The 27,579-nt window shown below is 40.5% G+C and overlaps 1 protein-coding gene across 2 annotated transcripts in view; it reads left to right on the top strand.

Moving 5' to 3' along the window:
- utrn (utrophin) overlaps positions 1 to 27,579 on the top strand; it is a 178,977-nt gene that overhangs the window by 84,230 nt on the left and 67,168 nt on the right. Inside the window, exons 56-58 of one of the 2 annotated variants that reach the window (XM_053337171.1) lie at positions 2,588 to 2,620; positions 22,768 to 22,940; positions 25,017 to 25,173. In XM_053337171.1, the coding sequence (XP_053193146.1) occupies positions 2,588 to 2,620; positions 22,768 to 22,940; positions 25,017 to 25,173 (363 nt within the window). The remainder of the gene's footprint in view (positions 1 to 2,587; positions 2,621 to 22,767; positions 22,941 to 25,016; positions 25,174 to 27,579) is intronic. The other variant, XM_053337172.1, reaches the window with a different exon arrangement.

The raw sequence follows: 27,579 nt of genomic DNA, 5'->3' as shown, positions 1-27,579 counted from the left end.
GTCTTCCTTCTCCTTGTTATGTTTGAATAGTTACTATACATAAATTATGGTTAGAAGATGAAAATCAGGCGTTACATCATCAGATCATCACTGTTTGCCTTTTTCCCTGCACAGTTCTTTTTTCTTTGTTTCTCATTTGCGTTTCTTTAAAAAAAAAAAAAAAAGTGCTCTCTTGAGCCTGGCAGTATGGAGGTCATAACTAACCAGCTTGTATTGCTAATATGTCTGTCAGACATAAGTCAGACTAACAAAAAGTAGACACTGCCTCGTGTCTTCACAAAGGACAGTTACAGCATGTTCTCTGCCAGTATATTTTCTGTGTCTACAGGTAGAATAGGGAGCTTGTTAATTTGGTCTCACTGTTTTGCAGTGTTGAATCCTTACCTCTGAAGGACCACAGTGTGTGAAAAATGTAAAAAGAAGTGGGGAGAGATGTCTCACCATCTTTGTCTTGAATCTTTTAGAGCACTTCTTCTGAGCTTGGATCAATCTGGCTTCTTTGTTAGAGACCCTCTGCAATGCTGACCATTATCCTGGACCCTGGTGAATTAATAATACATTTTATTTGATGGCGCCTTTCAACTGACACAAAGTCACCTTACAATTGCATTCACTGTGTAAAATGTGTCTGTGTATGTTTGTTTGTGTGTGATAGAGAAAGAGCTCTGAGCCCTGGCTGCTATTAGTGTCATGTCAATTGCAAAGCTTTGGAGCAGCCTAATGTCTCTAAAGAGTGCTGTATCAGGGAGAGGTGGTCAAGTGGAAAAAAATGAATGTTAGGTGTCCTGTGTGTAGTGTGTGTGTGTGCGTGCGTGTGTGTGCATGCGTGTGTGTGTGTGTGTGTGTGTGTGTGTGAGTTGCTTGATTTAGAGTTTGGGCTTTAAGTCAAGCCAATTACTGCGTCACAACTCTTCCAGTCAGGGTTAAGTGGACTAACAGAGAGGCATGAGGCATAAATCACATCCTGCTGTCAGACTCCAAGTAGGTTTGATGAAAGTCATGGTGATGGTGATGGGGGGAGAGTAATAAAAAAAAAGTGCAGTGTTAGAAACTTAAATTTATAAATATATAATCCAGTAATCCAGTAAATTCTTTTATGAAGTTTCATTCAATCAGATTCTTAAGTACAGATAGCCTTGACGTCCTTGTTTTTTTCCCCCTCTTTCTTTGCTCACAGATAGACATTTTTTTCGCGCCCACTGTTCTTTGTGCTTCCAGCTGAGGCCATCATCATCAGTCAAGGCCATCACACAGAGACTGAAAATTTAAAATTTAAAAATTTAAAAAAAGTTTGTGTTTGGGAGATTTCGAGATGGTAAACATCTATCACCAGAATGCCCTGGATTCTTCAAAGCGTGTTATTATTTCATTATTTTTAGCCTGGAAAAATAGGATCTCTGCCACATACTGGGTTCAATTACAGAGGCTGCTATCATCAGGGAGGACGGCTCAGCAGTTCAGTCATCATTAAAAAAAAAAAGTAGGAACTGTATTATCATTTTTTTAAGCTCTGCCAGTCAGAAACATGCATAATGCAATATGATATACACTGTTGCGCACAGAGCTGTGCTGCTGTTTCAACTGCAAGAAACGGTGTGCAAATCGCATGTGGAGTTAAGCATCCACTACTGAACTATATGGAAAAGCTTTCATAGTTTTCACTCAGATATTATAGCTCCAATGTGACTTTTTTTTTAAAGGAATAGATCAACATTTTGGGAAATACGTACCTGAGATGAGCAGATTGACACCACCGCCAGTAGCCAGTTAGCTTATTTTAGCATACAGATTAACCATGGCTAACCAAATCCTTGTCACAATAATATGTTGCATAAAACCCAGCAAAAACACAAATAGTTGTTTTTCACATTTAATGATGCTATTATGTCATGAATCCATTCCATGTGATTTAAACACTTTAACTTGCACAGTTGTGGGCTATGGGGAATATAGTCTAACAGACCTCCCACTCATGACTAATCACCTCTTATTACTCAGTATTGCTGAAGGCAATTCTGACATTTTCATTCTCTCTCTACTTCTACCACTCTCATTGTGTGTGTGAGTTTTAAAGGTCTCATGTTGCATCCTCCTGCAGTGCTTTAACTTTTGACGTTCTCGTTGTTTTCATGGTGCCTTTTACTGCGTGTATCAGCACTATAAAGTTGTCAGTTCCCATCTCGCCTTCAGCTGGATTTAGTTGCCGACTACTGAATTTGCCAAGCCCACAAACAATAAATAAAGCAGTCTTCTCTTTTTCTTATGTTTAAATGCAGCTGCTAAAGGTACAGCGCGTTAGAGATGGGTTAATTGGGTAGCAAAAGGTGAGCAGCTGCTGACACCACTCACACCCATAAACACTAAATGGATGCAAATCACAGGCATGAAAATGGATCTTTAGCGGTCATCTCCCACTTATCGCAACGGATATTACCACCACTTAAAAGGATCTGCATTAAATATTCTGATGCATCTCTTACTATGTTCTACATTAAAGAGCTTAGCATTGCTGGTAGAAATGATGTATGACATTAAAGGTCATTTCATTTATGCTGTTCTTTTTTTTCTTCTTTTTTTTCATTGAAAGGAGCACTCAGGAGATGAGCTCATCTACTACCAGGTAGTTTGACTAGTTCAATTTAACTGTGTGTTCTGTATGTAGGATGCTGTTTATCGAAAACTAATATTACTTCCACTAAAGTTATTTGTTATATGTTAATTACACTGCTTTGGTAATTTGTTACATCACTTTGGGGTTATCAAATACAATATATTATTTTGAAACAGGGCTATTTTAGTTGTCGTTGGAAAGTCATCTTTTCAGGCTATTGGAAGCACCTCTGTGGTACAAGCTGTAGTAGCAGAAAGCTCAGTGATTAGACAAGGCATTGAAACAAGCTGTGAAATTGATGACAAGCTAACAAGTAATCCAGAGAATCCATTCAAAGAACAATCTGTTCTAAATTAAGCATAAAATTGATGTCATGCCAACAAGAGAAATATTTTAAAACTGACAATCTAATATTTATTACTAGTCACTTATAATACAAGTCAGCCTCAGTGACTTATTGTATTTCTTTCCTCCTTTTGTTTAAGAAGACATGAGGTTGTGTTCCATTATCACTGCGTGTGTGCATCCACATGTGTGCTAGTAATTTATTTTATGGTGGGATGGTGGATGTGGTTGAGCGTGACCGAGGAGATTAGGGAGTAAGTAGAGGATTATAGTTGCCGTGACAATGAGTAATATATAAGTGATAGTGGTATATGATATTTTGTATATACATTTTTTTCAGACAGGAGTTGTATGGAGAAGGTGGGGGTGGAGGGTGGAGGGTTGAGGCAGTCATGCATGCAACACAAGCTAACTGGTGTCAGTCAACATTCACAAGCTTTATAATGACACTTAAATGAGTTATTGTGACTTATTTGTATCCTAGCAACTCTTCCTATCTGAATTGCTTTTCTATGTAGTCAAAATGCTCCATGCTAATGACGTGTCAGAGTATGCCGTTGCTGTGTTTGACTGATTAACAGGATTAATTTATGTATTTGTAATGATTTCCAACCTCTGCGTTGCTGTAAATGTGTTGGCGTATGGACTTTTCGCAGTGTATCAAACTAATGTGTACAAGTGTTTATGAACAACTGCATATTTCACAGATCGCTTTAGTTCACCATAATTGGACAGGCCTTTCATCTCTTCCTCTTGCTGCTTTTGAATATGCGTTTCCTCATCGAGGCAGATCAAAGGCAGCACTTACAGATTAAAAAGACAGTATAAATATGTGCGGGAATATATATGTGTGTGTGTGTGTGTGTGTGTGTGAATACTCATCACAAAAAGAACATCTGAGCGAACATTGATATCAGCTCCCTGTTTTTCTGTGTTTATCACTTTTGATCTATTTGTTTTAATCCTTATCTAACTTTAGAGCACAGCATCCAGTTTGAATTATGACACATCTGAAGAGCCAATTCAATAGAAAATCCAACTTCAGCAGCTCCGTCTTTAAAGCTGCATGGAAGGATTTTGACTAAGAGGATGTAGAACGTAAACTTCAAACCAAGCTCACAGCAAATAGCCCTGATATACTATGTTAACTTGTTAAGTGCTTACAGTTAACATGTAAGTCAATATTTACCCAAAATGACTCTGCTGGACACATGCTAGACAACTCGAGCAACACAGTTTTTCTCTAGGATTATTTAGTTTTTTGATTGATTGATTGATTGATGGATTGATGGATTGATTGATTGATTGATTGATTGATTGATTGACACGCCAGATGGTTTGTTACACAGAACCATATGAGAGGTCGCCCTTGGAAACTGTTTGGAAAAAGGCAGGTACTTTCAAAAAATACTTGTCAGGTGATTGGCTGAATCATCTGTCTATCATCATCCTACGTTCCAAGGCAACTGGATTTGAGAGAACATGTGAGAATCCTTATAGGATGCTGATTGGTCTGAACTACTGGTACTTTGAACACATCTAGTCTTGAGGCCTGAAAAGATGGATTCTTGCGTGATGTTGTGATCTCAAAATTCAGTTTTTAAATTTGAACCATGTCTTGGTCTTTCCCTGAGAGAAATAATTGTGTGTTTTTGGATGTGTCAGTCGTTCAACTCTCCACAACAGCTATTTTGACCATTTTGCGCTCGGTTGGTAGCGAACATAATTGACTGTTTTACTCACAGGGAGTGTCTTGCCCTCAGTTTTGAAAGCCAAAAGCAATATACTGGGCTGTTGATTCTTAGCGGGATCTGTCATTACATCTACCTAATAGGCACTTGGTCTGATGTTAATATCAACAACATTGCTTATGAAAGTTGATTTTTTTCATTGCTGTGCAGCTCTGTTGGTGCCTGAAGGAAGTAACTTAGCCTTTGCTGTTATTTGGTACATGTAGAAATGTTTTCATTAACTGGCACAGTAGCTACATTCCCTGATTTTCTGTCATTTAATCTTTGAAAAACGCGCTGCAGTGTAGTTTATGTTGTATGAAATATGGACCTTTCGGAGTAATAGACTTGATGAATGGCAGGGCGAGGATAAAAAAAAACGAACAAACAACAAAAAACGGCAAGTTGGGTTGCTCGGTAACAGAGCTGTTTTAGCTTGTTCCCGATTGCTAATAATAACATGTGACTGCATAATGGAAATGTCATATACTGTACTTGTTATAGACATTTATAGGTGCTGCCAATGTTCAGTTATGAAATTACACACACACGTAGGACATGATGCCAATGATCCAGGATGTCTTGTCTCATGTATTTTTCGATCAGATTTTATTGGTAATCAGTAAGTATGCTTTTTGTCAACACTTACAGGCCAAGCAGTAACAAATCAATTTTAGTTCAGATGCAATAATGATTTAAAAGTGCCTGCTGCTGCGTCTTTAGTGTATTGTTCTTCTGCCTCTGGGAAAGTCACCAAGATCATCTGCCCATGTGATGAGTAATGGTCAGAGTGTGGATATGAAACATGTTTGTTCTATTTTTCTCAATAAAAACAGATTTAGACACGTTGCTCTGGCAGTGAGTCACATGTTATTTTAATAAGACACATTACATGCCATATGTGTCTCTCTTTAAGTAAATGTATCTTTTTGTAGAGTCTCTGATCTGTGATTTTGTACATTTGTGACATTTATGCTAACTACCTCGTTAGTCTCCTAGTCAATTCAAATGTCACATGGCAAGTCTCACTTTTGTTATGTCATTGGCTCTTATGACACAGCATGATTTACCAGACACAAAGGAAGGAGGTTTTTAACATGTATATTTCCATCCACCTCTGGCTTTGAAGTCATAAGGCACACTTACATAACACGTGTGCCTTCTCCTGTGCTTTAGAGAAGTGAGCGGTGTAGCCTCCGCGGGGCTGACCCACCTACAACCCCCCCCCCCCTCCCCCCCGTCATCTTCATTTGAGGTACTGAGCCGTGACAGACGAGCACAAACAGCGCTGCTTTCCTTTTCTCCTCATCTCTCTCATTTTCCTCCCACTCCTCATACTCCACAGTGATGGAAGCAGCTGTTGTTTGTTCATTAACTTCTTTTTGGTAGCACACATATCCCACAGTGCTAAGTAAGTGGTGTTCGTGCAAACACACACACTACCAGAAATCTTAAGCTCTGTCACTCAAACACACACACACACACACACACACTCCATGCACATACACACAGACACCTTTGTTTTTATTTCAGCACCCCTCTCTCTCTCTCCATCTTGTTTTTGCATACTCGCTTGTGTCAATCCGTCTAATTAGACTAATTGAGTTTTCTTTGCTCTGAAGAGTCCAACCCGTTTTGCGACACTGCTGTTGAGAGTGTAGCTTTTGTTTGATCAGACTTGAATGTATGAGCAAGTGTAAAGGCACAGACAGATCAAACTGGGGGATGTGTATGTTTTTCGTACAGGCTCAAAACGCCACCCCCTGTGTGAATCAAGGCAAAAAAGAAATGCCAGTCTTGTCAGGCCACGAACACACAAACACACTCTGTCTGATCTTAATGTCTCTCTTCCCACTTCCCCTGTCCCTTTTTGCAGGTTCATTTGAATAACCCTGCGGTATACTTGTAAGTGCGAGTTCAAAGCGGTGTCACCATGTCCTCTCCTCGTACATTTGATTGAAAGCGGATTGCATTTGCCCTGATTTCCACAGTGAGGTTGCGTTAGTGTAATGCATACAGAAACATTGGACTGGGTTACGCTTGTCGACCCTTTCAGTCTGTTGGCTTGTCGGGAGTGAATTTGCACAAAAGTTTGTTCGGATGAGGACGGAGTGAACTTTTTCTCATTGATCGATCAAAGGGGATGTGTGATTCCTGATTACAAAAACATGTACCTTCAGCACAGCTTTACGTAACACTATCAATCTTTGTGTGCCTATACAGTGAAGAAGCGAACCCTCTATAATTGGCCCTGTCAAACATTGTGCGGCCCCTAGAGATCTCATTTGCTGCCTGACAAATTTCTTTTTCTAAAATGTGATACTGTAAACTGGTTCAACACTGCGCCTAATCACTACTGAACAAATATGTGGTGATTAGCCTCTTGATGTAGCTAAAAGCACCTGACATTATCAGCGAGAATTTGAATCCCACAGCCCATTTCATGCACAGTTATGAAAATCTCCTAATGTGAATGTGTAGCGATTACTAAACAGCAACTTCAGTTCTGTTAGGTTCATATAGGGTGACTTGGTCATTTTATGTCTGGAACTATTTCAGAAGAAAAATCCTGCTGACCTTTCCCAAATTATATTTTTAAATAATCCGAAATTAATTATTGCTCTTTTATGTTTAAGAATTTTTTGTTAACGTTGCTTCTCATCAGTCACCATGTGAAACTGTACCATCTGTACCTTCTGTTTCCAGCAGAAATGCATTGAGTATTGAATTACCATTTCCTTAGGCTTCCAACATTCATGATGAATGGCTGTGAGCATTCCTATATAACGGATTCATTTTAATGAATGGGTGCTGAATGCATCAACCCTCCCATATTGATCTGACATCTGTTATGTATGTATCTCTACCCTCCCTTTTCCCACAGTGACCCTGTCCCCCTCAGGAAAAAGAGAGATTGAATTTGATCATGAAAAGTTAGAACACCCACTTTTTATCCACTTTAAGTGCCTGATACACTGTGTGTGTTTGTGTGGGCAGTGTTGTGTCATTGAAAAGAAATTATGGCAGTGTACAAAATCATGCCCTTTTTTATACATTATAAAAAAGGGCATGATTTTGTACACTGCCATAATTTCTTTCAGTTCAAAGAGCAGCAGAGATCAATGACTTTCAATTTATATTCCCAAAAACTGTTAGGGTTCGTAAACATGATACAGTGCCTGTCAATTGTATGTCACTACTCAACTTTCAGATAGACATGTAGTTGTAATAGCACCTTGTTGTTTTGTCCCACTGCGTTAATGGGCTCTTAAAACTGATTGGTTGGCAGCTGATGATACCTTGTTTGAGCCTCTCTTTGTTGGGACTCTAGCCTTTAAATTTTTCCAGTGAACTCCACAGAACTACAATGGGCCACAATCACTGACTTTTCATTCATCCCCTTGATTAGAATACATAGGTGGATACATTTCAGGGGGCATTAAGCAGAACATCAAACTCATGTTAGTAGTTATGTCATCTCAGTGAGTCTTCAAAACTCAATTTACACCTCAGTCAATATCAGTTAATATCTAGAATATGTCTCATTAGTAGCAGGAAGAAGTTGCATATGGAGTCAAGTGTACAGCTAATTAGTGTAATGAATAATTGCTCGAATTTAACTTTAAGGGTTCTGTGAGGTGATGAAGCATATTAACTACAGACAGATATCTCTGCATGAAATCTTTATTTCATAACATCAGCATCACTGCTTCTCAGTTAGACAAAAGGAAGCTGCATTGTTAAATTTACTCTGATCTGTGAAGGAACGCTGAGGCATCATTTACTTAACAGGAAACATCTCAGTAATTGACCAACCACTATAACTGGCAGCTTTAGAAATCTGTAGTCTGTATTTAAGCTTTTAACTTTTTGCTTGTTGGCTGTTATCAGTTGTTAGAGCTCAGCAAAACTGCTAAATGCTGTGGGTGACAGCAGAGCCCTGAGGCAGCCAGTGTTGGCGGTGGACTCCTCCAACTCCAGTGGAGGTGAGCATGCTGTGAAAAGTAAAAATGTTCTAAGTTTTTGAAAAAAAAAAGTTCTTTCAAGTGGTCTTGATTCATCCTCTGGAGGGAGTAGTAGTAAAGGCAAGGTGCAAGGAATGCTCTGTCCTCACGTCAGGGTTTACAATTATAGAGCTGGATCTGATCCCCGGAGAGAAAACTGGTATAGCTGTGAAAACACAGAATATTGCCTCAGCTGACATTATTCCCCTGTGTTATGTCTGTGTGGCAGTCAACAGGGAACAATGAAAAGGGAGAAAAGGGAGAAAAATGGGTGATTCATTTAATTATAGTTTTTTTTTTTTTTGGCTACCTCTAGAGAACATTGCCTACGCACTGGTGAAAGGAAGACATGTGTCTGTGGAGATGAAGAGCATTAAGAAAGAAGAGTCCCTGGGACCACCAGACACACTCACTCCATTCAATTTTCTTGTTTTCACCTTATGCCCGACGGAGTGAAAAAAACGGTTCAGTGCTCGTCTACGGGAAGAAAATTGGAGTCCACATCACGCGCTAAGTTGTTGCACTGTGCAAACTATCTTCAGGGAGTAATGCCGTGCGCTGATGACACTCATCAAAACTTGTAATGGATTCACAGTAGGACGCTGACTATGAAACGTCAGGCATGTACATGAGAATTGAAGCAGTGTGGACTTGGGTAAAAATGTGCTCCTGCTGAGAAGACACTGAGTTAGATTTACTCTAAATCAGATGTGGTACACTGGATATTAGAGAGCTGCAGATTTCACACCATTAAATGAGAAATTTTAGCAGAGAACAGCAAATTGTTTGTGGACTGAAATAGTGGCTTGCAGTGAATGTTTAGACTGTCAGATAGGTAGACAGAGTTGATAGGAAAGCGAGGAGGACAAATGACGACAGAGACTCATGCGTGACACATGATGGATAAAGTAATTTGCACAGCGTGACTGAAAATACTAGGCTGCTATAGGTCGAAACGCTACAGTAAACATTTCTGGAAGTAATAAGCCAACCGTCAGCCTGTTGTTGTGATGATGGGAGAGGAGGTGCACTCAGAGGGAGGGCAACCTGTGGAGGGTTAGATAGCTCACTCACCTTCCCTAGGCAATAAACTAACACGGAGGAGGAGACGGTAGAGGAAAAAAAGATGAGTTGGATGAAATAGAGGGGCTGAAAGTGAGAGATAGAGGACGAGGAGGAGTTAACAAGAGCAGCGGAGGAAGACGAATATGACTAAGAAAAGTTTATGTGAGGGGTAGGAAAGAGAAGCAGGGGTGTGAAGGGGGCGCATCGGCTTTATAACCAGAATGCAGCACTGCACACTGCAATAAAAAGAACTTATCGCACACTTAAGCGCCCACTATGTCAGTGTCATCTCTTCCTCCTCATCCTCTCTTATTCTCAACACAGGCATTCCACATGCTCTTATTGTGTATTCACTGAACACTGCTGGCTTTGTTTCCTTCTGGCACGTCTGGTCTAATAGTGTTTTGCAAAGAATTCTTAGTGTTTGCTTTGAATCTCCCTGTTGTTTGACTTATAAAGCTACAAGTAATCACAGTGCAGGATTGAAATTGAAGGGAAATGTTCACATATTTTGCTGAGCATCAAATATGTGACATGATTTTCAGTCTGTTTGGATTTTCAAGTGCTGGTATTTTCATCAAGAACCTGAAAGTTTGATGAAATAACAAAAAATATCCAGTAGCACATGTTATTACATAGTCATGTATCTTACCACCCATCTCAGCAACACTTTATTGGACATTAAGTCAGTGCCCACTAGGGATTTATGAGTTGTTTTCATTCTCATGGACAACTTCTACTAGACCAGGCAGCCTCTGTGGTGTGTAGTTTAATTGAAACTGTTTCAATGATCAAGTCTCCTCCCTCACTCATCCTCCTCTTTAAACTGCTTACCCTTGTAATCAAAACTTTATCTTAATTCCTCTGTAAATCCTTCTTCAATGTGTGACGTGCATCACACACATTTGATTGAGGATTTAGTGAGCTAGAGTTGGTCAGAAATGCATTAGACTGTTTAACTTCTACAATGTCTACACAGGCTGCGTAGTGAATGCAGCAGGACAGCAGAACCAGAGCAGCTCATCTGTCAGTGTCTAGACAGGATGCATTCAGGCAAAGAATTGAGTGTTAGTCACCAGATTTGTGGCAGTGCCACAAAGCCCATACTGCTCTGGTGTAATTTGCTTCCACGTTCACCAGAAAAACATGATAACCCAAATGTATATTAAAGCTCTTGGTTTGGTTTGGTGACTGTGTGCCCCCTAGTGGTCAAACAAAAACGAATAATGCAGCTTTAACAGTAACATTTTGAAGATGTTATCTAATGCTGTTCAGTTCCATTGCCCATTAACTGCAGGGGGTTGAGGTTTGGAAACTCTGGAACCTTATCTTTTCCCTGAACTGCAGCACTGTTGTTGGTCCCACCCAGAGGCTCGCCCCTGAGGGACCAGACAGGAACTCTGTCTATTGCATGTAGGCAGTGAGACACACCCTTACACAGTGTCATTTGGGGACTTGGAAATGTACATCATCTATCATTAAAATCAGTGCTGCTTGTTCCCTGGTTGAGTGGTTGGTTACTGTGACATGCTGTAGTGTCTCCCATTAAATTGAGACTGACACAGAATGGAGTGGAATTTGGGCTGTGGCCATCGATCCATACAATGTTCAATCAACGGGAACCGTATTATATATAGATTTTTAACTGAAATGAAGCTCTAATTCTCATCCAGACATCATCTCAAAATCCCAGTTGGGCAATCTGTAAGATCGATGGAGCGGTTATTTAAAGGTGCACAGAAACCATCAGATTATTTCATCTCTGCAAGCTCAAAGCTGGACTTCAACCAGCGGGGCCCCATCAGTGCCTTCAGTACACTTGGAAGACGTTTCCCCTCTATTGAATGATGTGAACTCTCAATAAACTGTCTCTGAGACCGGGGGAAAATAAATGTCATGCCAGGGTTGAACAGCACGTCTCAAACTTCAATAAAAGGCTATTGTAAACAATATTGGAAAGAGAGGGTCAGTTTTTACAAGTTCACAGTGGCCAGAGTTTTAAAGGTCATCCTTTTGTACCTCTAAATAATGTTTTTTCTCGGTTTGCCGCTGGAAGGAAAGTATAACGTTTGAAGCTGTGGGTGAAACGCAGGGCAGAATGAATATTTATGAAGCAGGAAAGATGCTATTTTCTTTTTTCTTGAAACCATGGGCCTATATGAAGCATGGCAAGCTGATATGTTGAGTATATTAAAGAGGATGTGTGGGTGGTAGCAGTGATGTTGATGAACATGTGACTTGGAAAATATATGAGGGTGGGTTTTGAGGCTGTTATCAGAAACTTCAGTGGAATGTTTCTTTTTTGGTAGAAGGGGGAAGTGGGGGATTTGAATACACCCTTTCTCACGCTACCTGTTGTTTATCTATCTGACTTTTGTGATCCCAAAACACACAAATCAAATGACTGAATAATAACCTGAGATAATAATCACGCTTACATAACTAAAAAATCCACTTTCTGCACGTTTGTCCTAACTGTTGCTTTCCTGAGGTATTGCTGTCTCACACTTTTTCTTATTTTTCTTTAATATATCACTCTTTCTGCTTCTTAACATTTGCAAATTCATCGTCATTTCTCCCTCCATCCATCTCTTCTTCTCTCATCTTGTCTATTGCTCCAGGTCAGCCATGGCGCTCTGCCATTTTTTTGTATTAAGTGACAATGGCAATCATTTTCTCTAAGCCACCTGAGGCTGTCTGTCTGTTTGATTGTGACTTTCTTTGTCTGTGTGTTTGGTAGAGAGTGTCTCATGACATACGGTTAGTGTTTTAGCTTCTCTGTTATCACTTTCAGAAGTCTTCATTGTCTGCTGTGTATCTACATTTAAAATGAGTGATCTCAGAGAAAGTTAGAGATAACACAAAGTTGTCTCAACATTGCCACAACTGTGATTGGGCAGCTATGAACACAGCCGGCTACTGTGTTAGTACTCGATCTGTCCCCTCCTCTCCTCCTCTGAGCGGTTACTGCACATACCACATAATCACAACATGCCTGGTTTGAGTCCAGCAAGGGACCTTTGTTGCATGTAATACTCCTTTCTCTCTCCCTGTTTGCTGTCGGTCTCGTTGCCAGCTACTGTCAAATAAAGGCAAAAAAACGTCCAAAAACATTATCTTAAAAAAAGAAGTGACAGAAAGGGCATCACAGCATCACTCCCACACAACCCCAATGCTTGCTGGGCCACTTACATCATAGTTTTGTAAAAGCATAAACACTAAAACACCAGCCTACTGTTTTAATATGCCTACACTTGGGAGACAGTTTTGGGAAATCTCAGTTCTGGAGCAATAAAATGTCCAGAAGGAGGGTTGAAACAAAGAGTAAATGATGGGTCTACAAATGTGACTGCCTTAGTGTGGTTATACCATGAGTTAGGATGATGGGGTACAGCCCGTTATTTTGACATCACCTCCATAACTCCACAGGATCAGCCTCCCTGAGGTTTTGTTCACACAGTGGTCCTCAGTGATTAGCGCACCATACTAATTGGTCCAGTCACATAACCTTTCCAGACCCTGTTCATCCCCACCAAGCGCAGCAGGTGGTGGGCTCATTCCCTAATTGTACTTCTACTTCAGCTCGTGGTCGAGGCGACGGCGACATCAGAAGCGATCACGTCACAGTGACTTTTTATTTTTACCATTGTGGTGTATTATGGCTATACACTGATAGACCACCCATCGCGGTCAAGATCTAAAGTTCCCAGAAGGCAGAGCACTTCAAATAGTTGTGAGAACTGGAGAGAAAGTAGAGGACGACAGTGATAAAAGGAAATTGAGGAAGTCTTTGAACATCAGTGAAGAGCGGGATGATAAGAACTTAGAGAGGCCTCAGTAGGCCTCTGGTTTTAAAATCCAGTCAATTCAGCAAGTAGGTCCTCTTCACATTTCAATGACTGGAAATCTTTTTTCCCTTAACAGTCTGGGAAAAGTACTTCTTGTTGTCACTTTCAATGTTGAACTGAACTCACTGAAAACACCAATTTCTGATGGTCAAGGCAGCTCTTATAATGGCTTTGTAAACAGGTCTAAGTCCATAAATGTGTCTCCACAAACAGGCATGTTAACCTAATGACAGGACAAGAACAAGAGGAAGTTAATTCAGTGGATAGATCTCAAACATTCACACACATGCACACACAAACACATCCCCAAAGCCACACTTTCATCTCCAACACAAGGATTAGCTGTTAAGAGCTTCTGTGCTTTACTTCGATCTTAAGGTCATCTCCTAAGTGTCTTGTAGACACACAAGAACACAAAGGGCCCTCCATAATCAATAGCTGATTATCGGGCAACAGCACACAACACTGGGAATCAATTTCAATTTCCCTGTTTAGCAGCTTACATATGAATTCTGAGATGTCGTTTTTTCCTGCTTATGATTACCAGGATGTGACTTGTGGTCTATTATTGGATCCCTCAAATAGCTTATTAGTGACCTCTGTGACCTTTTAACTCCAGTTGCCTTCTCTAATGGCAGCTCTGCCACGTCAGCAGAGGTCAGCTGTCAATTGAGTGATGGAGAGTGGCTTTCTAATGCGTGTATTTATAGTTCACACATTGTACATACATCCCTTTATTCCCTTGATTCTGATATTTATGTTATGTTGTTTTTCATTACATTCTACCAGGTCTTGTTTTTTGAAGCATTATCTCGATTTTGATCTGGACTTAAAAGAAACTAGATTAGTGAAGCCTTCATCGGAGTCATGTGGATGAGCTTTATCAGATGTAAGTACATCATCCTGGCAATTTGAGTGCTGGGCTCAAAGACTGCAACATAGAGAACATGGAAATAGTATGGGATGCGAGTGCGGATGACGCAAAGAATCATTTTGTCAATGCTGTTTTTTCATTTACCGACCTATTTCTTCTCCATTCATCCTCCTACCCAACAGTCAAACTGGGAGTTGATCTAGCCTTGTGTTGACAAAAGCAAAGCTTGTACAGGATGTGAAGACTGAAGCTACTCTCCACTTTTAGATTCTATTCTTAAGGAAAATAAAGGCTTACGTTATTGAGTGTTTGAGTAAAGGTGCACTGTATGACCTTCGACTGTGAATCAAGACACAGTGCAATCACATGTAATTCAAGAGACAGGAACATACTGGAGGAGTTCTTTTATCTCTTCATCCCTGTTCACTATGATTAGTTTGACAGCTTTGTTGTCTCGCCAAATGAGCAGCGAGAAAGGAAACATTATGTCTGCCACCAACAAACACACACATTTATTAATATCAGGGCCGTGATCTCTGCAGGAAAAAGGTGCGTCAGGAGTTTCAGGGATAATCTGAGGTGCCGGAAGTGACCTAATTGGATGTGGCCTATTTGAGAAGCTGAAAATTATAATAGAATGCTGCAGCTACATTTATTTTTGTCTTGTACTATACATTGTAGAGGCAGAAAGCATGGACTAGATCTGATTGGATGAATCTTTGATGATGAGACCAGGCCCAGGGAGTAACTCCAATGTTCTCTCAGTGCCAGCGTAGATAGATCTGTTAGTGGAATTAGGCTTCGGGTGTGTTTGTGTGTCTCTGTTTATATGACCATGTTTGTGTTCTTTCAATCTGGTGTTCTTTTGCTCTGTTTGTGATCCCTGCGATATGTTTGCCCAACTTTATTTACGCGGCATGGCCTCTGCTCCCTCTTGACATAATCTGAGACAGCAAACTGTTCTGCCTCTGCTGACTCTTTGCAGTTGCTTTTTAACTTTTCCCCTCCTGGCAGTATTCTTTCTTACTTATTTTTTTTAAAAGCCAAACTGATTTAAATGTAAACCAAGCATCTGTTGGAGTATTTGACCAAATATAGTATACATTTTGTATTCTTGGGCTTCATCCTTTCGTACAAATTGGTCTCTTTGAGTTCTGCTAGTGGGAGAATAAAATGTTCACTGTGATTCGCAGCTGGTCAGAAGAAGTACAAAACTGGAAGAATGACTAACGAGATTTTGGAGCTTTGGTTGTATTAATGGATTATTTCATTTTATTCTTGGTGTTTAAAAGCTGCACAACTCAACCAAAATTCTCTTGACTTCTTGTTTTTATAATGTTCTATCACACTCACACACACAGCCTAAATTATTAATCAAAGCTGTTCCACTTGGCCACTTGGGGGCAGTAGAACAAACTTCAAACATAACTTTACCACGTTATTAAGTTCAAATGCGTTCAAAAATAGTTGCCCGTGGTTTAAGTTTAATGTTCACTCTCCTTTTATCTCTGCTTTGGTCTCCACCAAGCCCTGAGAGAATTATATGGCTCGTTTGGCTAAATAATCACCGGCCATTTGTTAACGTTGTCTGTCTGTGGTTCAGTGCTGGGCAGGTAGGTTGCCTACAGTAAAACAATGAACTAAAAGATGCTACAATGCTCGGTTTAGCTGAGGGGAACTGCAGAATCACGTTATCTGGCTTGTTAAAACATGTGAAATTAAATAACATAAAACATATTGATTTGTGTAGCCAAAAAAAAACCAAAAAGCAACTTCTTGTCTGATTTCTAGGCTAGAAAGGATGAGTCAGTCACAAAAACACTGGTGCAACCAGTTGCCTATGCAATCAGACAAGAAGAGCAACCAAAGTTGTGATATAGAGAACGGTAATAACAGGCAGCACAAGTGAACTTCATATATATTATTTCATGCTTTTTGACCTATATGTAATGTTTCACAATAATGTTGGACACTGCTTTCTTGCTCTGTAATCCACGCTGGGAATTGTCAATAGATTTACCTTGAAAAATTAATTCTCACACAGGAGCCTGTTTTCTTTTTAAAACATTATCTTCACTCTCTCTCCCTCCCCTCACTTTCCTTCTTATTTATCTCCATTTATCAAGCACTTTCTCTCATGCTCTCACAGTTTCTGATAAGTTTTCATTCATCTTCCACTTGTACATTATAAATGTTACACACACAGCATTGCTGCTCTCTGCTCAGTCTTTTTCTGTCCTCCACACTCTTTGCCTGGGAGACTGGAAGTGTTACATTTTTACCTCTGTAATGGCCCTAATCCACTTAGTTTAGGTAGCCCAACATTTACCCCCCAAGTTGCGTGTGTGTTCATATATTTAATAATTATATGTTTTTGTAAATGACAGTTTTGGAGTTTCTTCTCATACAAACATAAAGTATCAGTCCCTTAATAGGCTAAAATAGCTCATGAAAAGGTTGTTTCATCTTTCTTGCTCGCTCCTTTTTTTTGTTTAATCTCAGTTTCCACTCATTGTTGAATTAGTTATGCTTGTTAAATTTCTAATTCCCACTAGTTGGGTTTTACTTCCTTCAATAGAAAGCCCTCAAACATCATATATTTGTTGGCATACACCAAATTTGCTGTTTAAGGGCATGGAGTATGTAAATATTTTTAATTAGCTAAGCGCACTTCAAAGACTCACTTATGAATATGCAACATTGTATTGTATTTAGTCTTTTTTTCCCTTCACTTGACAGCCATCTGTCTGCATGTCTTTGATGTACACCACATGTCGACCCTTCTGTTCAAAATGCCAACACTCACACACACACACACACAGACTCACAAACACATCGGAGTACAGGTTTAATGTATGGAATGCATTTTAATGTGATGCTCGTACCTCTTTAACATAGCCCTAAAGACCACAGCCGGTACCCAAGCGTCAACAACCATGTTATAACCCACCATTTATAGACTTCAAAGCAATCACCCTTTGTTCTATTGTAGGAATTTCAAGGCTTGCTTAATGCGGCTCTCTGTAGGCTGATGATATACAGATTGATTGTTAGATCTGAACTGTTTCAGGCTTTGTTGAGTTCTAGGAGTTGAAGTTTAAATAAGAGTTGTCAAGAAAAGGTTCTTGCTCATTGATTGAAATGCATGAATAATATTTTTTTTTGTGGTGCAGATTAGATCTTCCCTCTCCTGACACCCAGTCACCCAACCATCCCAAACTCTGATCGCTTTCTTTTTTCTAGTCTTTTAACAAAACAGCCACGTGTTTTCATTGCTCCTGACTGAGTTAGACAGGTAGAAGGTTCCATCGGTGGAGCTCTGCACACTTGGCCTCCTGCCCTCACTTTATTTCTTCTAAAACCAGCCATCCTTTCTCTTTTCAATCCTCTGTTTTTGTCACCTTGCTCTTGCACTCGGCCTACTTTTTCATTTTCGTCACTTCCATCTTGCAGCCTTCCTTTTTCTGCTGCTCACACTGAATACAGGGCCTTATTTCACTAGAAAATTCGGTCTGTAAATCTTACTTTACTCTTAGAAACACTCCTCTCTCCTCCATGCTCTCCTCCTGTGCAGGCCTCAGGAAGTGGGTGTGTAGTGTGTCGAGTTAGTTTAGGGCAGGGAGAGAGAGGGAAAGAGAGAGAGAGAGGAGGGGAAAGGGAGGATACTGATTAAAATAATAAACAGCTGTGTGAAAGAGTGGTGCTAGTGGCCAGAGAGAAGGAGAGCAACAGAAGAAGAGAGCGGGATGGGGATACCAGCCTTGCCATTTGTGTGACCCCTGAGGGAACAAAAAATCTGATGAAGAAACTTATTTTTTAAGAAGTCTCCTCACCCCAGAGGGGAGAGAGGATGGGATGACAAACGGATCAACCTCTCCTCCTTCACCGTCTCAAGAGGCAAAGAGATAATCGTCAGAGCTGCGACTCAAAACGGGCCGGCGAGTCAGACTCCCTGCCCAGGATCGAGACGCCGAGCCTTGAGGCAGCTCTCTCTGTGAACACGTGGCCCAGAGCTCCAGAAAAAGAATAAGGCATTCTTTGACTAAGTGGCCCAGTCATGGCAGTGATTAGGAGGGTGTGATAGAGCGAGACCAGACCGGGGCTGGAGACCCGGTGGGCGGGTAGCAAGGCAGACACTGAGGTGACTCTGTCTCTTTGAGCCCCTGCTACCTTTGCTCTGGGGAATGAGAGGGAAAACCATGTGCCTCTTTGTGCTGCTGTCTCCCCTCTTGAAGTGTGTAGGGTTGTGTGACTGGTAGGGATAGAGTGCTTTTTATCTAAGTAATTGAGAACAAACGCCCTGGCCCTGCCCTGGGTTGGACTGCCGGACATCGTGTAAACAGCTTCCTTCATGCCCAGAGGGGAAGTGGAGGAAGGGAAGCATAGCAAAGTTAAAGGAGAGAGCCAGAACCCGTCCTCTTTGCCAGTCGTGCGTTTTTACATCAGCCTGCCTGTCCCTCAAGACACTCCGTTATCTCCACTTTGCAGACCTCCACCCAAGATTTGTTGGATTTCCCTCCCAGTTTCAGTGCCCCATTCCTGGCTAGAGGTGCTGTGCCGTCAGCCTCTTCCCTCAAGCCACCACTTAGTTAAACCTCCAGTGGCTCCAATCGTCCTGATAATTCAAACCCCAGCTCTGAAGCATGACTGCAGGGTAGCTGTCCCCCACCCTTCAGCCTAGCTGTCTTCCTGAAGAGGATGCTACGAACATGTAGCGGGATTGGGCGAACACACACACCGGCACGCATGCACGAGTGCTGCCAAGGGGTGTGTGAAGTGTGTAGATCGCCGGTCTTTGGACTGCAACCTGGATTTGACCCCATTGTGTTTGAATTTTTTACAAGTGCTGGGCTTCTTTGTGATTGTTTATACTTTGGATTTAGTATTGATCTGAGCCCAGAGCTTAAAGGTTTTGACCGTAACCACTGGAGGACTTATGTGTCTGTGCCAACTCCTTACCGCCCTTCCACCTGAATGACAGCAGAGAAGATGTAGGGACTGGGACAAGCCAGAGCACACATTCCAATATGATTGGCTTGAGCTCCAGCTTGCAGGAGCTGCTAAGAAAGTTTGAACAGGTATATGTATATCTATTGATTTTGGGAGCAGTTTGATGTCAGCTTGGCCTTGATCTCACACTAGCTTTTAAATTCCTTTTTTTTTTCTTTTTCTTTTTCTTTTTTAAACAAACATGCGCACTGCACAGCATGAATACAAACACAGTCACCATTTATTCTCCACCTCCCCTTGTGTTTGTAGTTGTGGACCTAATGTAGTCAGCTTTATGAGGTCTGAGCAGTCATTATTGGACTCATTAAAATGGAATAATCGGTTCTGGTCTGCTTTGCTAGTTATTAGGGAGGGCTACCATGCAGAGAGAGAATTAGTGTAGAATGAGACCCAGAGCCTTGGATTGGATGTAATTTGTCAAAGCAAACCTTTACAGTAATTGTGTTATTAAGGGCTGAAGACAAACATGGCCAAGCCCAGTAAGGATCATAGTTATTTGTCAATGTGAAACACTTGTTTTTGGCAAAGTGATCATCAACAGGACAGTGTTTATGTTTGTTTGTTTTATTCAGCCACAGTTTAACTGTGTGTTTAATGCGTTTATCCTTCATAAAGCTCCAAGTAGTAGTTGTAACTTCAGTTTCCGTGGGAGACTCTGTCACATCCTATCTGCACTTCAAGCAGCTCACAGACAGCAAATCTCCATCATTCATTACAGTGTGCATGAGATCCAGAACCCATTAACCTTTCTGCTGCCTTTACACACACACACACACACACACAATTCTCTGTCTCTCTGTGTGTGTAAGTAGTGTTTTAGGGGAGTTCTAGCTGAGATTTGTGTCCTGCAAGACATGTTTTCACAGTCTCCACAATCTTCATAATTATTCTAAAGTTAAAGTCTTACTTTTTCATCTTGCCAAATCGAGATGCTGCCCATACAAGATCAACAATTTCATATTGAATTAATGTTTTATCAATAACCCATAAATAAAACATGGAATGATGGCAAACAGAGACCTTGCTAGCAGACACTGTGACCTGTGCCACACTAACATTTTCTTGGTGGGTGTCTGTGGAAGAGACAGAGAGAGAGGAAGAGAGAGAAAGAGAGACAGAGAGAGAGAAAGTGAGAGAGAGAGAGAAAGTGAGAGAGAAAGAAAGTGATTAGTCATCATACTTAAGGACCTCAGGATACACACTGACATACATAAACCACTGCCTCAAGGTAGTCTTTCACTGGGTGAAGTTTAAAGAGGGCTTTTATAAATGAATACATGTGCCTTTGTATACCCACACAGTCTGTGCCTTCTGTGTCGTATGTGCATGTGGGTGCACACAGTCAGTCTTATTTCCAGTGGAAGTAGAAGAAGTGCTAAAGAAAAAGAAAAAGGAAGCACTTGGGTAATGACTTGAAATGCAGCCAGCTGGCTCAGTGGCAGAATGCTTCTGTCTTTCTGTATGTCTCTCTCTATACTTGTCTGTCTTTGCCTATATGCCTGTCTGTCCATCCAACTGTCTCTCTCTTTCTCTCTCTGTCACTCCCTCTCCTCTATGACCTTTAAGAGGCATTTGATTGGTGTCAAAAAGCCAGCGGGTGATTATCTTTGCAGATCACAGTGGAGGGATTTGCTTCAGCCTTTGTGAAAAGTCTATTGGCATTCAGTAAATTGCTGCACTGTGACACGAGTGGCAGTGGTAATTGATAGTTGTTTTGTCTGTGATTTGGTTCTTTTGTAGCTGAACTGTATTTTGTTCACTTGTCCAAAGAAGCAGTTTACAGAGTGGCTGAAATGTCACATGTTCCACTTAAATTAGGTATGTTAAGCCCACATGTTTTGTCATGTGCATTAAACATGCATCCGCTGTTTGTGTATCCCATGTGTTTCCCTCCTTAAATCAATTTTGTGTATTGAAGTGTCGTTATGTGTGACTTGTGTGATTCAGCTGGTATTTAACAATCACTGTAGTACCATGTAAATGCCACTTCTCCAAGTTTCCATTACTGTCCTCCTACACTCACTGTCACACACACTGTCTGAAAAAAATCATTCTCTATTATATCTAATGAAGGAACATTAACTTGGAAGACAATTTACAGATTTGTGGTGACTAAGATCAATCTTCTGTTTAACCTCTTTTTATAATTGTTTTTTTTTAAAATAACACAAAGACTGATAAAAACACAACACAATTGTATTATCCTAAAGCACATCCTAAACACATTTGCAGTAATTGTAAAAATTAAACTTGGTTAATAGCATAATTTTCAATCTGTAATGCCACAATTAGAAGGATACACAAGCAACAACATGAGGCACTAAAGCCGGGGCCATTCCACACACACTAATGAACATTATTATTTTATTAATATGCTATTGTGGGCTATTGGTCTCGTTACATTTCTCTCATCTACACTAATTTGGTTCCATTTGCAAATCTTTGTCTGCACTGCAGGCAGGATTACACACATCTATATGGAATTGGAATTGTGTCTTTATCTGCAGTTGAAATGGGTCAAACTGAGGGGAGTCCCAGTGGAGAGAGACAGAGAAGAAGGAGAAAATGGAGCAGTTTTACGCATCTAAAAATAAAACATTTGACAGGATCTTCTGCTTGCGTTAGACCCCCCCCCTCCCCCCATGTGATTGAGCCCTCACACACAAACACTCACACGCACCCTTTGAGATGTGGTTGTGTAATAGAGCTCACATACATACAAATGTTAAAATCGTGCTTTGTCACAGTATTGAATGCGGTGGCCTCTTGTAGCCACACACACACACACACACACACACACACACACACACACACACACATACACAGTATTTTAGAATAGCAGAGCAGTACATTAGTGTATCATACTGTATCCAAGCATAAATTTAGCACAGCCTGCTTTGCTGTAGCCCTTAGCATGGAGGCAGACATGGTTTAGGGAGTTGCTCCTGGTTGGGATGGGTCTTTCAAGCCAGTGAAAGGTTAGAAGTTAGAAGAACATCTTGATAGTCAAAAAGTAGCTTGAGGACTTTCCATGAAAATGTAATTTCTCTACCCTCTGGAAATGTTGCATGCAATGTGGCATGAAGTCCCTCTAGACTAGTCTTTGCAACAAAATCCAGCGTTATTTTGGGTTCATGTATAATCAGCTGTGACAGCCAAGACGAGTGTGACTTTCAATACTGGGATTTTGTGTTCTAAACATACTGCTGTCCTTGACTGTGCATTTGCTCAGAACTTCTAAATCACTTCTGATCATTTTTCTTCGTCTGTGTATTTGAAGGACATCCAGGCTGAGATCGATGCCCATAATGACATCTACAAGAGTGTGGACGGGAACAAGTCGAAGATGGTCAAGGCTCTGGGCAGCTCAGAGGAAGCGGTGTTCCTCCAACACAGGCTGGATGACATGAACCAACGCTGGAGTGATCTAAAGGCCAAATCAGCCAACATCCGGTGAGTGGAACTTCAACTAATAGAAAATGTTTGTTTTTCCCTTTTTCAGTGCCCAAGCAATGTTCTGCTTTTTTGCTGCTCTGAATTCTTGAAAAAACAACAACCTTACATCTTGATCATAGCAGGTTCAAATTGGTCTCTGCCTCAATTCAACATTTTAATCAAAAAGTTAATTGTACATGGCAGAAGTTCATTTCCAAGAGAGATTGTGATTCTCACATACCAAATAAGAAAACAAAACAACCAAAAACAGAAAGCACAATAACTCAAGGTTGCACCACTCAATCCAATCTCAAACACCAAGCCCTCAATCTCCAAGAGGCCTAAAAATGTTTCTACGTAGTACATGGAGTACAAATCAAGAGTTTGGACTACTCCAAGGCCAACAGCCTCAACCCATGAAAAGAAAACCAAGTCCCATTCATCATGGTGCATGATTCACAAGATTTAATGGAAATCATGCATGATGTCAGCACACTGTGTAGCATTTATGCAGGTGAGTTTCTGATCAGCTCTATGGATACAATTGGCCTTGTGTTCAACATGTCTGCTGTAGAGCACGGGGTGAAATACAACTCCAAAAGGATCTGCATACTACTGTGACACATAAACTTTTAAGGACAGTGCCACAGTCAGCCACAACCTGGGCATGAATAAATAAGGGTGGGAGGGTGAAGAAAGTGAAGGTGGAAGTGAAGTTGACAGGGCCAGATGGAGATGTTCAAAGACAAAGAGGGAGAGGGAGGGTTGAAGTAGGCAGCACAGGAGCACAACAAAGCCACGGAGGCAGGGGGAAAGGTTAAAAATGCTGCAGAGGAAATTTACACCAGTAGAAATAGAGAAGGTGCCGGAAAGGATTCTGCGTCAAAAAGAGATTGCTTTGAGCAGAACAGAAGAAATGGAGGTGAGTTCAGGTCAAGCAGTTGAGAGACATAATAGGACCGAACCTGTTCAAAGGAAAACAAGTAAGAGGAAAAAGAGACGGAGCATTACAGATCAGTCAGAGTGTGTGTTTGCGGGAGATGAGTTGCCGTGTGAGTTGATTGTGTACAGCTCATTATGCCTTAATTACAGTACATGTGTAATTAAGGCTAAATCTGTGAGCGGCAATGGGAGGTCTCTGCACACAGTGTTCAGATACATTATGGCCAGAGGAGAGGAGAAAAACAAAAGTGCTTATCAACACATATTCCATGTATGCTACCACCCACACAATTAGCAACCAGCTGTGTTCATTTTTACAAATAACATGAACTTCAGAGGGTCAGTTCCCTTGAGTGATCAGAGAGCTGTTTTTAATGGAGGTTTTATTGTGATTTTTTTTGTAAGCTTTAATATCTGTAAGCTTTAAACTAGGGCCTGATTAATACTGTTTTTTAAGACCAATGCCGATATTAACAAAATTTCAATATTGATATACTGTACTGGACAATGATATTCTATATATACACACAATATACATAAACACACTGAAACAATGATCCCTCAAATATGACTATCTAGCACTTGTGACAAAGATATATTATATTATTGCAAACCTGCAAGGACATATCCTTGACATGTCCTCCAAACCCCTCACTAGCTACCTGTCGCTTTCAGAATATGATTCAAAATCCTCCTTCTGGTGTACAAAGCACTTGCTGCTCTGGCTCGACGGTACATCTCAGACATATCATCAATTTATAACCCCAGCAGATCTCTCCAGTCAGAAGGTGGAAATCTCCTCTATGTGCATAAAGCACTTTCAGAGTCTTTTGAGATGGAATTCAGTATTTATGCATCTTTCATTCTGAACTTCACCTTGCTCCAGAGCTGTGTTCTTTCAAAGTCAAACTAAAGAACAATAGTTTTTTTTTGTTTTTAAGTAAAGTACTAGTAAATTACTTTTGTATGAAATGGTGCTATATAAACACATTTAAATTGAATATTATACAAAGGGAAAAAAACAATGCTACATAAGAATCTATTATATTGACTTTTCAGTAGTGGCCTATCCAGGTTGTATTGTATTATAGTATACACTCTTTACGGGTGCCACAAACAATATGCTAACATTTTCCATGCTCACGTCGGCAGAGCTCATTTGGAGGCGAGTGCTGAGCGCTGGTCTCGTCTGCTGGGCCTCCTGGAGGAGCTGTGGAGGTGGATCTGCATGAAGGATGAGGACCTGGCCAAGCAGATGCCCATTGGAGGAGATGTGCCCACCCTGTTGCAGCAGCAGAACCACTGCACGGTACGTACTTTCACTACAGGCAATGTTCCTGCCACACTGTACAAGATTTATCATACCTCGTCTGTCACTCTCAGGCCTTCCAAATTTAAAACATTTACTACCACAGTCGGGTTTGATTTTTCTTAAGCATACTCTTCTTTAAAATGAAAATACATTTTTTAATCTCTGCTTTTTGTTTTGTGCAGGTAAACATGCACTCAGCTCTAAACATTAAGCACCACGCTAGTACAGTATCTAGAAGTGTGTCATCTGGAATACAGAATCTGTTGATAACTACTGCTTTCACATCTTAAGTTACACACCCAATGTGTCTTAATGTTGCTGACATGACAAACAATCCATCCACATACTGTACTGCTACTGAACTGTAGCACCCAATTAGTTTAATTACACAAAGCAACATTTCAATCTCACAGTAATCTTTGTCAGGCATTGTCAATCAAGAACAGCAAAGCAGAGAAAGCAATAAAGACACAAACACACTCATCATGAATGGTGGTCTCTGTTGTATAATTAAGGGCGCGTTCACACCTGACCGGTTCTGTGCGACTAAAATGAACTCTGATGTGTTCGCTTTTTTATTTCGGAATGTAAAAGCAGCTAATCAAACTCCACACATCAGTAACCTTAACAACCAGACCCAAATTACCTGAAAAGGATCTAAGTGCGTTTTCAAAGCAGACGTCTTTGTTTCTTGTGTGAAAGCAAAACAGACACAACCACAATATTTCATAATAGAAGATGTGTGATTTTAGCTTGAATCCAAAACTTAACTACTTCTGAATGCATTTTCTGAGAGAGAAAAGTAGTGACTACATGCTTACCTGTCAGTCCATATCGACTTCATGCTTTGCAGCTCCTTGTTTGTTTGCAAAAAGTTACCACAAACAGAACCAGGACTAGAAGTTAACACTAGATCATTATTTTCATGTGCATGCTTTACCTACTTCCTATAATGTTCTTGACAGCTGATGCACAGTTATTATAAAGCACTGTTGCATAGATAGATGAGGTTACTACACACAGTCGCTCAATGGTCTGTATTCTACCACAAGAACGTACTATGACTGTCAAGCAGCCGCAACAATCACTTTGATATTACTAAGCATCAGTCTGGTCAGCACTTTGTCTTCAGTCAGTTAAGATAAAGTACAGATTGCAGCAGACAACCATTACCACAGCATGTTTGATGTCTCCATGGTTGTTAATCAGCAGTGTTTTTATTATAGTCACTCAGCAGTAACCATGCACCAAAACTTGTATTACTGCAAAGTTAAAGACTATTATATGAAAACCACTTCTAAACATTCAATGCTGTTGTTCCAGCCATTTCATTCTTCATTCTTAAAATGATTGTATACTACACTGTAATATTTATTCTAACAAGCGATCAATGCCTTCATTGTGCCCACTCATTCACACTTCTTTTTTCCCATCCTCACTATTTTTTCTTCAGCGCTCCCCACTGTGTTATTTAATGTAACCACTGGTTATTGTAATAGTGCATTGGCGTGTAATTGCTTTCAGATAGATGACTCACCCTATGGCTACTGTTTACTCCCAGTCCGCTGGCCACCATTGCTGTTGATGTTGCTCTTGACATTGTAATGTGTTTCTCCACACCCTATTCATCACACTATTATTTTGTTCCCCAAAACGCCTTGAGAGTAAACACATGCGCAGACAAGCGTGGGCTCAGGATCATAGACGCACTGAGACAGATCAGCATTTAGCCTCTGGAAGATACATATACACAACAGGCATGCACACACGCGCGCATTATATACACATGTAAGGGTGTATATGTCGTAATGTGATTAGTTATGTAATTATACTGTTTATTACATTACATTACATTCATTACATTTTGCGACTAATTAAAGCTGTTTTGAAAAGAAGTTGAACAACTCACCACCGACACATAAATTTATACCTCAGAGTTCAGAAGGAAGATAAAAAAGAGGAAAGAAGTTATGAGAAGGGCAGAAAAACCAACAGCCTATAAAATATAAAAAATCCTAACTCCATCGTAAAAGAAATAACAAGGAAAGGGAGGACAAAGGCTTCAATATTAGAACAATGTGCCAAGTGAATTTTTGCACATGGGAAACAAAACAATACATAGAAAAGGCAGATAAACAGTCAACTGTTGAGACAGAGTGGGACTATTTCCAATGGTGGACGATCAATTTCTTGGCTGCTGTAATGCATGCTAAGTATATAGTCTCTAAATTATTCAATGAGGAATCATTGTTCAAAAGCACAACAGATTGTGAAAAACAAAAGCTGTCCCCTAGATCCTGACTAAAGATATACTATATGTGAAGACATATCGATGTGCAATGCCAAATCATGTGACTATTAATTTCCTTTTCTGCCGAGGGAACACAAACTAAAATCTGTTGT

Source organism: Scomber japonicus, chromosome 17 (genome assembly GCF_027409825.1).
Source record: "Scomber japonicus isolate fScoJap1 chromosome 17, fScoJap1.pri, whole genome shotgun sequence".
NCBI classification, from domain to species: Eukaryota; Metazoa; Chordata; class Actinopteri; order Scombriformes; family Scombridae; genus Scomber; species Scomber japonicus.
Note: the sequence above shows the minus strand (reverse complement) of the source record. Positions and strands in the feature narration are given on the sequence as shown.